This window comes from Rhinolophus sinicus, chromosome 14 (assembly GCF_057876585.1).
Source record: "Rhinolophus sinicus isolate RSI-liver-muscle chromosome 14, RSI-T2T, whole genome shotgun sequence".
Classification (NCBI taxonomy): domain Eukaryota; kingdom Metazoa; phylum Chordata; class Mammalia; order Chiroptera; family Rhinolophidae; genus Rhinolophus; species Rhinolophus sinicus.
The window spans coordinates 116,551,772-116,565,796 of NC_142514.1; the positions used below are offsets into that span (position 1 = coordinate 116,551,772).

Consider the following 14,025-nt stretch of genomic DNA (forward strand, 5'->3'; position numbering starts at 1 on the left):
ACTTGACTTTCAAATGTCATATTCGGAAGAACTAAAAAGAATTTCCTTTTTTCCCCCTGCAGATTCCATTTCTTTTGTGGATCAACCCAGTCTGAATACAGCATCTCTAAAGAGCATGTGATTCAGATGTTACAAGTAAATGACCTCCTAAATTGCTGACCTTCTGCCTTGCGGCTGCACAATCAAAAATGAGTCCCTCTGTGCTTTTCACCCAACGTGGGGATTATGCCATGATTGACTGTGTATAAGGAGGTTAGGTGGGGCACTGTTACACCTTATCCTAAGATATAAATATTGTGGATGAAGAAAGAGTTATAGAAAGTAACATCATAGGGTGATCTGATCATAAATGCCTAAATGAGCAGGTCATGGTGATTAGTCATGACCCAGGTGTGTAAATTTTTAGTAAAAGGTTTGCCTTTGTCTGAGGCAAGTCCTGTCCATTGTTTCAGTGTATCTAGGTTAACACACTTTGAAATGTCCCCTTTCGGACCGTTTTTCTAATACCACACTTTCAGTCGCCTCCTTCTAAAGAGTGACCACCCTCAAAAGAGAGGAAATCATCTTAATCATCCTGTAACCCAATCCTCGCCTTGCTTTTTCTCACCTTCATGTAATCATCCTTAGGTTCCCTCTTTAATCTCAAATGCATAAAAGAAACTACCAAACTGTTATTCTCTAGAGCATTTGACATTTTCTCCCAACTCATTGTCATCAGTATGGACTCAAATTCTTATTAGAATTCTCTACAGGTTTGGACGTTTCTCACATTAACAATATGATTGAGTGTTAAATTCTAGTTTAGTTCTCCTTTTAAGAGTATGTAAGCCTTTTCCTTGGGATTATGGGGGTGGGGGAATCAGAAACTAGAAAAAAGCAGCCATCAGAGGGTATTTACAAAGATCATTATTTAGGGAAGTTGCACAGAATCAAATCACTTATGTCTTAGAAAAATAAAAACGCTAAGTGTCATTCATTGTCAGTATTGATAATTTACAACACTCTAAACTGAAACCAAAATTTTTATCTGAAAGATTCTTTGACTTACAGAATTTTCATAATTTTGACCCAACTCAAATGGCCTGTTAGTCCCATTAATCCTAATCTGGAAACCCCTTGTGCCTTACTCAAGGGTTCTTCATAAACGTTTTTGGATCTTTCTTGGGGGCATGTTTTCAACTTAGAAACTGATGATGACATATGCTTTCAAAAGTCCCGTATAGCTTATGTCTGAATCAGCAGTAGATACACATTCCTAAATTTGTCCACAGTGTTATTTGCTCGTTCTACAGGTTTTCAAATTTCCCAATGAGTCCTTAGGATTGTTAGAATCATTTGTAAAAGCCAATTCACCCTCATTGTGTTAAAGTTGTCATTTGAAACCACAAACACTTCACCAGTGATACCCAGAGGCCTGGCTTTCAATAGTCTTAATAATTAACAACCCAAGATAAGCACTTGTGTAGACAAGAAGTTTGCCAACATATTTCTCTATGGTGACACATCCTGATCAACATCTAAAAATCACTCTTCCGTGAACAATAGTCTATGGGCAAGCAGTCTGATTTTTTTCTTAAGGAATCAATTCCTACTTTAATCTGAGGAATTTTTATTTTCCCTACTACCGTGTTTCCTGGAAAATAAGACCCAGCCAGACAATCAGCTCTAATGCGCCTTTTGGAGCAAAAATTATATAAGACCCGATCTTATATTATATTACATAAGACCGGGTCTTACATTATAGTAAAATAAGACCGGGTCTTATATTAATTTTGCTCCAAAAGACTAATTAGAGCTGGTTGTCTGGCTAGGTCTTATTTTCGGAGAAACACAATAAGAAAATTCCAGAATGTGTAACAACATGTTCTCATTAACCTATGTTTTTTTCTTTTGCACTGTTTTTTTTCTTAAATGAAATGAGAAACTAATAAATACTAAAGCTGTTTGATAGTATTATTTTTAAAGTTTATTTATTTTCATTTCTCATTAAAAATGCTTCTTTGTGGGGGAGATACTATTGTAATCATTCTAAGAAATAGGTTCTCATTTTATCCTTCATAGATGACTAGCATGGTATTTTACAGTCGATTCCCAATCAACATTCATTGATTTAATAAATACAGAACCTAAAAAAAAATTTTAATTTAAAGTAGCAACATTTCTATAAATATATGAAATCTATCACTACAGTTAGCCTATTTGATTCTTTTATTTCACTTCTAAACATTAAACAAAATGTCATTTGTTTTGAAACATCTTCAAGGACTTTTTTTTTATTATCTAAGGAGATTTCAAAAGATTATGAAAATTTATCGGTAAAAAATGCTTTCTAATGCACTAATTTCTTATAAGCTTAATAGATGAATCAAACTTTTAGACAATTTTCACCTAATCTCAAAATTAAATGTTATACATAGAGGAGGCTTAAAACAAACTGTTGGTCAGCATTGCAGACTGAGCCCAAATCTAACCATGAACTAATTGAAAATAAGCTATTGTAAGGATCTATTTGACTCTGTTTTGGATACAAGTATAATAAATTTCCTTCAATTGATTGCTTATATTTCATAGGCTTTTCTGGTTTTCTCTGAGGTACTGGCTAATCTGGATTATGGCATGTTAGCCACACATTGGGGTATCCCTTCCCTACTCACTCTAAATCTGTATTCATGCTTCTTCTCTTTATCTTAATATGTTCTGACATGAGCTTCTCTCTGACTCTTTATCATTGAAATTAACTTGTATTTTCAATCATTAAATAAATCTGAAATTGATGGCCCATAAGGCTCTCTTCATTTACATCTGTGAGGGACCAAAATGGCATTCTGATTTTATGGTATTAAATGTGTGATGTTCTGAAAGAAATAGCAGACCAGAGGACTATTTTCCTGAATTTTTTTTGACCAAAAGTACCTTTATTATTCAAACTTAAAAATGAAAATTGAGAAATTTGCAATTGGCCATGTACTTACCTAGAGTCCTAGTTTTCCTGGGTACTCCCAGAGGTACAGGAAACACATAGCTCAGTTTTTAAGAAAATATCTGAGAAAGGATGGGGTCATATTGGATAATGCTTAAGAACATGAAGTCTTGAGTCTACTGGCCTAGATTCACGTGCTGGTAGTACCATTTTTTAACCATACGACCTTAAACAGGTATTTAACTTCTCTGTCTTAGATTACTGATATGTAAAGTGAAAACAATCTTACCAATAGTACCTACTTCATAAGATTGTTGTAAGGATTAAATAAGGTAATACCTTTTAAGCCTAGCATATAGTAATCTCTCAATATGTGGTAGCCATTATATTGTATTATTATATATTCTATTCCAATATATTTTTCTACCTCTGCCTGGACCTGAGGGGAATTCATTCAGGACTCCATGTTTGTTGAGAGGTCACATTAGTGCTTTTAATTTCCAACCACAGCACTCAATCCTGTGCATGTGCTGTAAGACCACTGAGTGTACAAGCTTGGTTCTGGTCTAATAACATTACCCTCAGGTAGACATAATATTTTCTTCTATAGTTGCTCTAGAGAAAATGAAGGTGAGAACTCCCAGGTTATAAACATTCTGGAAGTAGGACCAGATTTATTTTTATGGAAGTAAGTGCATTATCTTGATATTCTCATATAATAAAAGTAAAAGTAGCTGCTTTCCTACAGAGGGAAAAACATTTTTGCCAAATGAAGTGAAAAATTTACTACTCTGTTTCTTCCCACAGTATTCGTAAAGATGCTGAGGCTGTTTATTTTGCCAGATGGTTTTTGAGACCCTGCTGAAATGAGAGATGCCCTCATTTTCTATTTCCCTCAAATTCTACCACAAACCACACTTCTTGGGAGGAAAAAAAAATCGCCATGTAAGCATGTTTACCTTCAACTAACTAGGAAGTTGAAACTTGTCCATAAATGATGACTCACCATTGTAGGCCTATAAAAGTAAAGGTACTCGTCTGTGGAAAGACAACAGCCTGAAGGTACAATCAGTCAAGATGCACCCAGGTGTCCTGGCTGCCTTCCTCTTCTTGAGCTGGACTCGTTGTTGGTCCCTGCCACTTCCCAATGATGAGGATGACGACGATTTGTCTGAGGAAGACTTCCAATTTGCAGAGGTAGAGTATTTTGCCAATCCCAATGGTGATATACAACATAAGTGCCCTTCTCTTTTAAAAGCAGGTTATTTTGGTCTCTTTTCTAGCACTACCTCAAATCATACTACCATCCCCTGAATCCTGCTGGCATCCTGAAGAAGACTGCAGTGAGCTCCATGGTTGACAGGCTCCGAGAAATGCAGTCTTTTTTTGGCTTAGAGGTGACTGGCAAACTTGATGATAACACCCTAGATATCATGAAAAAACCAAGATGTGGGGTTCCTGATGTTGGTGAATACAATGTTTTCCCTCGAACTCTCAAATGGTCCAAAATGAATTTAACCTACAGGTAAATCATAGGCTACCTTTCTTCAATGTTTGTTAATTTTTTAAATAGTATTAAATGTCTAATTTTCAGTATAAGTTACTGATGACAAAACAAGTATGGTTCCATTTTTTTTTTTTTTTTTTTTAGATAGGCCTAAAATATTTAACGGGAAATTAAGTAAGTCCAGGAGTAACTTTAATATTGTGGATGGAAATGTCTCATAACATCGATTATTGTTAAGTTAATCCAGCATTAATTTTCTTTGGAAATCTCAAAGTATTTCTTTTAGATATGAATCAAAATAGAAATAAAAGTTTGTTTAATAAAATTTGCAAATGTAGTACATCAGGCATATTTATTATAACTACATTAAAAAGGGAGAGTTCCACTCTTTCTGAGAACTTTATAGAGCTATTTCATTTACTTAGGCTATAGCAATACAATTCTAAACTTTTAGCATGCAATATAAGTTTTATTAAATATCTGAGTATTTTAAATTTAAAATGCCAAATGGTCAGATATTTGGAGATATTTAAGATATTTGATTGAATTCTTCATTTTTTATCTTTGTATAACATCACAATTAATAAGTTATTTAAAACAATGGATCTCTAGAAGAACTATTAGAGAAGCCATTGCATTTTGAATTGAAAAGCAATATTCCAAGAAAATATATTTTAAAGTAGCTTTCACCTTCTAAAAATGTAATTGAAACTTTTTCTTTTGAATAGAATTGTGAATTATACCCCTGATTTGACTCATTCTGAAGTGGAAAAGGCATTCAAAAAGGCCTTCAAAGTTTGGTCTGATGTGACACCTCTGAATTTTACCAGGCTTCACAATGGCACTGCTGATATCATGATCTCTTTTGGAACTAAAGGTAAAAACGCAGAATCATTTTTGAAATATTTTAATATTCTTCTCCTTCCTTAATTGGCTCCATTTTATTTCTTCTTTAAGTCATTCATTAATTTTTACAGAATTCAACAAAAATTCACCAAGCACCTGTACTAAGCACTACTGGGTATAATTAGATTCTGAACTCTTGCTTTTATGTGTAGAGCATGGCGACTTCTACCCATTTGATGGACCTTCTGGTCTCCTGGCTCATGCTTTTCCTCCTGGGCCAAATTATGGAGGGGATGCCCATTTTGATGATGACGAAACTTGGACAAGTAGTTCCAGAGGTAATATTTCTTATAAAGATATAATTGATGAGTACTAGGTTAGATTAGTCAGGGAACCCATTGTTAAGAAGTTAAGAAATATATTATGAATTATATTTGGTATTTGACAATTTTTTCCAAAAAATTTTAAAAGTTTATCTTATACATATTAGTCTCTACAAGTGACATTTCTACAAACCAATGTGAAACATTAAAAATGAGCAAAATCTACTTGTTTAAAAAAGGACAAAAATGTCTTTCTGTCAACCAAGTTGTTGTTACTGTGGATTGCCTTTTGGCCTGTTAAGGAAGTACAGTTTATTACAAATATATATCTAAAAACTATTAGGCCTGGATATGTAGGTCATAGATGAGTTGGACGTGAGTTGAAATAGTTTTTTGTTCCCAAGTAGGAATATTAGTGGCACAAGTCCAGTCAAATTTCTGTTCCTTATTATATGAGTTAACCTGTTTCAGACTTGTCTATCTATGTCACTGATTTTATAAATACCACTCTAAGAAATCAAGACAGTATATTACTCCAAACAACATGAAACAGACCAGGTGAAGTTGTAATTACTAGAGCAAAATGAAACTGAATGATGAATGAATTTAGTCAGTAGTTAAATCTTGAAGGCTCAAAAGAATTGGGAATGTTAATTTTGGAAGAAAAACCAGATTGTTCCAAGTAGGACTTAACTTTGGAGCTGTATTGACACTAGTTGTGACAATTAGAGGTAATGTTCATAGATAACTAATTTGTATTACTCATTTAAATTAAAAAGATTATTTTTCCAAAGAGTAAAATTGGGCCTTGAATGATCAATGCCGCAACTCCAATGCCTTCAATCTGTCTTTGGAAGGAAAGGTGAGAATTTAGATATTTATGTTTTAGATATTTCACAGGTAAGAATGGTTTTAGGAAGAAAAACTAACATCTAGTATTTTAAGATTAAGTCACAATAGACTTCAGTTTTAGGTTCCTGTATAAATTCTGGGTTTGAAATATTTAATTGAAATAAATGAAAATATCCACAAATAAATCAGGATTAATTTTTCAGCTGAAGGCCAAGAGTGGTATCCATTGCTAGTCATTTCAATGATGAATTACTTGGCACTCAGATTATGTAAACTTTGATTGCTCTTATGGTTTGCACAATTACTAAGTTGATTATACATTTTCTTCATGCATACATAGGCTGTGTTAGCAAAGGGTATTTGAAGTCAAATTGAAACCACTGGCTTCAGCTTTCATGTGTTCCTTTTCTTTTCATCTTTTATCTTTTTCCAATTTAAAATACTAGTATTAGGAGCCTCGGATATTGGTGGAAAGAATGATTAGAGGAAATAATGTAAATACGGAATCACAGTAGTTTTTAGAATAGAGCAAAGTTGGCCCATCATGTTCAGAATTTCTGTTTCTTTAAACTCCAAAGTCCAGAGATATTCTGAAAAGGATCATTTGATTGGAATAGATTCCCAGAGAGCCTATGTAGGGCATCCTCCATATTTGGTTATCATCCCTTTGGATGCTGCTTCCTATTTAGATGATGTTCTAGGCAGCATCCTATATATGAAATCACATGTGATTTCCATGTCTCTTCATTTAAGGTCATCACTGTTCACTTTTCTCACCTGGCCTGAGAAAACAAAGAATGAGTCAGGATTGCTAGTGTCTTCACAGGAAATTCTTATTGATTATTAATTATTGGAGTGCAATCTATTCTAATTGTGTAGGAAGCTATCAGCAAAGAGAGCACTAAATTATTTATAAGGATTAAATCAAGGTTTGAATCTCCCTTCAGGCAACTGACTATTAATTTTAAAAAGTGAGTAAAATATCAAAGAAAGATAAATGATGATGTACAAAATAGATGAGGAAAATAACAAACATTCTTTTCATTAACTGGTCATTAGAGAACCTTGTTTTCTCATTGTTTCTTTGTTTTCTTACAGGCTACAACTTGTTTCTTGTTGCTGCCCATGAGTTTGGCCATTCCTTAGGTCTCGACCACTCCAAGGACCCAGGAGCACTCATGTTTCCCATCTACACCTACACTGGCAAAAGCCACTTCATGCTTCCTGATGACGATGTACAAGGAATACAGTCTCTCTATGGTAACTCTTAATCTATCAGTTTAAAAGAAGAATAGATTTGTGCATTTACTTTTCTAAATTATTACTGAATTTACCATTAACAATATTGCTATCCTTGTTTTTGTTATTAAAACCTAGGTGTGCATATTCATTTTTTGTTTCCAAATCAAACTACCTGCTCTAGTAGAAATGTGCTGTTCTCCAATTTTTTGCGGAATATAATTTCTTATACTTGTACTTTATATATTGCAAGATACACTCATACCCTCAAGATACCTCTGACATAAGAAAGGAAAATATTTTATTTTCCATTTAACCAATGAAGAAACTAAGCCCTATAGAGTTTAAATAGTGTACCTATAGCTGAGGGTGAAAGTGAGACCTTAGCCAGCTTTTATAAATTTTGGTTATTCCTTCAGTCACTCTAGTTTGCCACAGTAAAAACCATTCAAGTGACTGGTGGTAGTTCTTAATCAACATCTACAGTGACAATTGTAAGAATCTCTTTGTTTTTTCTTCCAAATTTTCAATAATATTTACAAAGTAATTAAACCTAAATCCAAGTAAGCAAAATTACCTGCCATAAATAGACATAAAGCCACAGTGCACAGCCATTAATGTAAACACTTTTAGAACACATGCTTCAGAAAACTTGTTCATGCCCCCCAACCTATTATTTCCCCTCTGGATTTAAATCCACTATAGCAGCTACTGTAGTTGTGAGCAAGTATTTTGCAATCATTATTTCTACAATACTGTGACCAAGGGAATTGATGATAGAACTAGCATGAACTAGGTAGAGAAAGAGCAGTTTAGAATAGTTATTGGGCACTGCACTCCTTTTGCACTCATGTGAGCTGGTAGAAATTTACAAACCTGAGGCAAGGCCCATTAGCGTTGGCTTGCCTGGCTTTTCACGGAGATGCAGCTGCACTGTGGCAAACTGGTGAAGCAACATTCGCTGATGTTGACGGCTGGTAAAACAGGCAAGAGAAAGAGCCAAGAGGAGGGCTCCCACAGGGACGATGTGCCACCGGAAATGGCTTTAAGAAGAATGTATTTCTCAAGAGTAATCCCTCAAAAGGTTGTGCAAAGCTTGGGGGAAATTTCCTCAAAGTAACCCAGCCCCCATTTCTATCATCACCCTCAAGAAACTTAAATTTGCACTTGAGATAAATCTCAATGGGTCTTGAAGGATGAAAGCAGAAGGGGCAGTCCGTATTTGCAAAACCTTGGGAAGCCTAGAGGAAGGACTAGATTACATTGTACTTAGGTCATTATATAGGATAAGCAAAACTTAATGCCCTTCCTGGAGGGAACCCTCTCCTATTCTCCATTAGCAGGATCAGGTCATCAGTAAGGTCATCCTAAGTAGCTCCTTTCACTCATTTTATGCCTGCAGGTCCAGGGGATGAAGACCCCAACCCTAAACATCCCAAAACGCCAGACAAGTGTGATCCGGCCTTATCCCTTGATGCCATTACCAGTCTCCGAGGAGAAACAATAATCTTTAAAGACAGGTAATCTTGATATTATTTTATAGAATCTGCATGTAACAAATATTGTGAGGCTGTATCTGCAAATTGCCAAAATATCCACTCAAACTTCCAAAGGTGAAGTTAACAGTGAAAATAATAGAACTTTGTGCAGTTTATTTACATATTTCAGACAAAATAAATGACTAATGGGGAAGTATTTTGCTTTTCAATGAAGAATTTTGGCATGGTACAGCTGTTTCTATACCTTTGGTTGTAGTCTTTTTTTTTTTTAATAAAGATAACCATGTGAATATGTAAATCCAATTTATGTATTTAAACAACACAAAAGTATTAAAATCAATTACCGTGTTAGTAAACTTACTCATAATGTCCACATAAATTCCTTTTGTTGTGAAAGATTTTGCACTGGGTGTGCATGTTGGAATACAAGAGAGGAAGTTCTTTACAATCTAAACCTGTAGCTAACAAAATGAAATATTAATTTTTAATTTTGATATGCTTATAAATATGCTTATTTGTTCATTTATTGATTCATGAATTCTTCACTCATCTGCGATCCATTAGCATTCCCACCCCCTCTACTACAACTCTAGTAACATTGTATTCCAGGTATTTTCTCACTCACTTTCCCTAAGCCATGGGATCTTGGATGACATAGTTTATGTAACTCATGTCTTCTTTCCAGAGCCCTACACAGTGCCTGGCACATTTGCTTGACACTTGCAAGATAAGCAAAATTGAGCAAAGCATGGTCTCAACCAACAAAGGACTTAGAGCCTTCACGAAAGCTCTGTGAGACTTTAAATTTTAATACTTTAGGCTGGAATTAGGATAGCAAAGATTTGGTTAACAGGCACTTAAAGAGGAATGGAAATCTTTTTCCTTTCACAGGTCATAGAGAATGGGTGTATCTAAGTTACCTGCATTGATGTAGACAGGTGGCTAGCAGGATATTGCACTTACAAAATGACAGACAACTGTGTTTTTGTTTTTGTGTTAGATTCTTCTGGCGCCTGCATCCTCAGCAGGTTGATGCGGAGCTGTTTTTAACAAAATCGTTTTGGCCAGAACTTCCCAACCGTATTGATGCTGCATATGAACATCCTTCCCATGACCTTATCTTCATCTTTAGAGGTAAGTCTTCCACTGGCAAGGCCTCCCACATATCCAGGGTAGGCAATGATGAACTTCATGCTACCAGACCTAGTAAAATGATTGTTACTGAAAATATACCTAAATTAAGAACCGAGTATAACAAAATTTAAAACAGAAAGCACCTAAAACCTTCCTACCAAGTATCCCCAGATTTGACAAGTAAGGAGTCTACATTATTATGACAAGTGTGTAAGAGTGTACATATATATACATATATACATACATATATGATAAATACTCTTTGTCTCACAGCAATCAGTTTTTTTCTTTTATTTCCTCTTTAAAATTATATACTGAGCAAACACTGTAACAATGCACATTTTGAAAAATTGTAAAAACATTATCCATAATTCCCCCTTTTGAAAAATCAATTTGTCATATTTCATTTTCTCTCTTTTCTAATGTTTCACTATATGTAATATATATTTTTAAATACCATATTTCCCCCAAAATAAGACCAGGTCTTATATTAATTTTTGCTCCAAATGACGCAGTAAGGCTTATTTTCAGGGGATGTCTTATTTTTTCACATAAAACAGTCTACATTTATTCAAATACAGTTATGTCATCTTCCTCTGGAACATCGTCATAATGTATTAAATGCGTCTGCCTGGCTGACAATCTTAACTGGGGCTTATTTTTGGGGTAGGTCTTATTTTCGGGGAAACATGGTATTTATATTCATAGTGTACATACATTTTAATATTCTACGTGTTCCCTTGACATGAAATCATGAAAACTGTTCCAAATTGTTACTTCATCTTCATAATAATTTATAATGTTTATATAACATTGTACTGATGTTGTTTTTGTTGTTTGACTATTATAACTAATGCTATAATAAAGTTATTTTTAAGAGATGGAAATAATAACTTTTTATCTCGTATAAAATTTGAGTTTTCAGTCTAATTTACTGTTACTGCTGTGCTGCTTATTCATACAGAAATCTTAATGTATTTGTCACACAGCTCCAAACTTAATATTCAGAGCTAACAAATTGCCAAATTAATTATTATGTTTGGTTGGCTATACTCATAATTAGGAGGAAATCAAGATTTTGAAACCGATTTTTTTTGAAGAATGCTCATATTTCTATCTTTCATAAACATGGTAACCACAAACACTAACTAATTTGTTTCTAAATATATAAGATGAGTCTTTCTTTGTTAAAGTAATTATCTACATATGTAAATCCTAATAGATTCCCTTGGATAATAAAACTGTTCTTTCACTTATTCTAGGCAGAAAATTTTGGGCTCTTAATGGTTATGACATTCTGGAAGGTTATCCAAAAAAAATATCCGAACTAGGATTTCCAAAAGAGGTTAAAAAGATAAGTGCAGCTGTTCACTTTGAGGATACAAGGAAGACTCTCTTCTTCTCAGAAAACCAGGTCTGGAGGTATGGCAGCCATATTTACTGACCCATCATCTTGTGTCATAGAGGCAAAATGAGTCTCTAACAGCTCGTGCTATTTTAAATTATTATCTCATGCATTATTTAAAATGTCAAACCAATCATATCAATTTGTGTTCTGTCAGCTCCTACACGCAGCCCTTCAGACCGAGATTTAAAAGTCTCAAGTCCTCTTAAAAATACACATACATACATATAATTCTTATCTCTTTTGAGCCACTCTTTTCTTTTGTAGTCATTTGTTGTAGCTCAATATGCTAAAACCATCTCTTACACATAGCGAGAGATTAATAGAAAATTGTTCAGTGCATAAACATATATTTATTTCACTCTAAGGACACTTTCTTAATAACATACTTTTATAACAGATATGCACTTTGTGAAATGGAAATGAACTTGTAACTGTCTTTACAAAGATGGCCTTTAGGCAACTCAAAAAAGACTCACCGCTCATCCACTATACACTCAGCATTATAATTCCTTATTTTAAAAAGCTACCAGATATTTTAAATGGACTTAAAATTTTAAAATATCAATTTTGAAACATGCCATTATGTTCATTATACCGTTTCTGAGGTAATTTCTAAGAAATACAACTTAATTGAGTTTTTTTCTTATTAAATAGCTATGATGATACTAACCAAATGATGAATAAAGGCTACCCAAGACTAATAGAAGAGGACTTCCCAGGAATTGGTGATAATGTAGATGCTGTCTACGAGAAAAATGGTAACTAGTTCCATTGCACTGACCTTAATGGAGGGCTTCTGTAGCCCCTCAAAATCATTTCCCTTATGAATGATTTTTATAAAGGACTTAGATATCCTAATAAATTTATGGCAATTAAGCCATTCCTGTGTGACTATTTACACAGATAGCAAACAAAAGATAATATGCTTAGAATAAATGAGAATTTTAGTTAATGATTGGTAATTCTATGAATAAAAGATGCCAAACCTTAAACACTATTTTAAATTATGCTTAAGGATGTCATGATGCAGAGTATTGCCATAATTGAAATCAGCAGTAGAGTGGGGAGTAATTTATATAGGAAGACCAAAGGCTATCATAACTATATAATGATTTTTACTTTAATTATTAAAAGGGATATTATCCCTAACTTACAACAAATAACTAATATTAATACTTCAAGCATCAAAACAAGAACTCCTGAGAAGACAACAACTATTTTGAGGTGATAATTTAGGAGAGCTGGGAACCTTTAGAACTTTTCTCTCCTTAAACTACAAGCAATATATTAAAGCATTAGTAGGGTTTATAAAGCTCAATAAGATAAATGTTGGCATGTTTTTAAAAATGTGGGGTCTAACAGAACGGACTTTTAATTTTAGCTGGAGTAAACCGTTATTGTTTTCAAACTCAAATTTCTCTTTTTGGTCTTTTTCTTATAGGTTATATCTATTTTTTCAATGGGCCCATACAGTTTGAATACAGCATCTGGAGTAACCGTATTGTTCGTGTCATGCCAGCAAATTCCCTGTTGTGGTGTTAAGTGTCTTTTAAATATTGTTATTTAAATCCTGGAGTATTTGGGGTAATGCTTCCAACAATATGGGAGGGAGGGGGCTGGGAGAGGGAGAGATATCAGTGGAAAGCTTAGTTCTGTGAACAAGCTTCAGTAAGTTATCCTTAAATATGTAATATCTTTATGACTATGCGTGGCTGGAACCACATTGAATTTTAAAGTAATGAAATTCAGTTTCTCTAAGGATCACCTTTCTTGTGTGCTATACAGAAGTAATAATTGGTAAAACTTCCCACATCAAAAATGGAATGTATGGCTTACCAAAGAGAGTTAGCATAATTTTTAATATATTTATGAGGAAATTTTGCAAAGACATAAGAGCATATCGCATTTATATAATTAATAAATCATATTTGTCAAAAAATTTAAAATAGTATGAAAATGGACTTTGGGGGGAACATATAGTCGCCATAGATGAACAAAGGTAAACTAAAAGGAAATGTCTGTGATTAATATATTGTAAACAAGTTCACAAAAAAATAATTTGGGTTTTGCATGGAAACTATTTGGATGTACATGTACTTCTTCATATGGACATTAAGGACATATCAAAGTCACTACAGATAGGAGATAGAGACTAATGGTGAGGACAGTAGACGTGGCCTTTGAATTCTGGTTAACTTTCACTTTGACAAAACTCAAGGGCTACTCTCACAGAAGACAAATATTTCTTTGTATATTTCTAGAAGATAAAGAGAGACAATTTCTCTTTGTATTCAAAT

The 14,025-nt window shown here is 33.9% G+C and overlaps 1 protein-coding gene across 1 annotated transcript; it reads left to right on the top strand.

Moving 5' to 3' along the window:
* Positions 1-3,961: 3,961 nt before the first annotated feature.
* MMP13 (matrix metallopeptidase 13) lies at positions 3,962-13,316 on the top strand. The gene is made up of 10 exons (XM_019717176.3): positions 3,962-4,117; positions 4,204-4,445; positions 5,156-5,304; positions 5,486-5,611; positions 7,547-7,708; positions 9,090-9,207; positions 10,187-10,320; positions 11,583-11,742; positions 12,383-12,486; positions 13,170-13,316. Exons 1-10 carry the CDS (start codon positions 3,998-4,000, stop codon positions 13,268-13,270), a joined length of 1,416 nt encoding a protein of 471 aa, XP_019572735.2. The 5' UTR covers positions 3,962-3,997; the 3' UTR covers positions 13,271-13,316.
* Positions 13,317-14,025: the final 709 nt, after the last annotated feature.

What these genes read in the sequence shown, in the direction of transcription:
- MMP13 (XM_019717176.3), top strand. Translation starts at nt 3,998, where the DNA reads ATGCACCCAGGTGTCCTGGCTGCCTTCCTCTTCTTGAGCTGGACTCGT. An exon ending in AAGACTTCCAATTTGCAGAG is followed by an intron (nt 4,118 to 4,203) that starts GTAGAGTATTTT and finishes TCTCTTTTCTAG; the next exon opens with CACTACCTCAAATCATACTA. An exon ending in ACAATAATCTTTAAAGACAG is followed by an intron (nt 9,208 to 10,186) that starts GTAATCTTGATA and finishes TTTTTGTGTTAG; the next exon opens with ATTCTTCTGGCGCCTGCATC.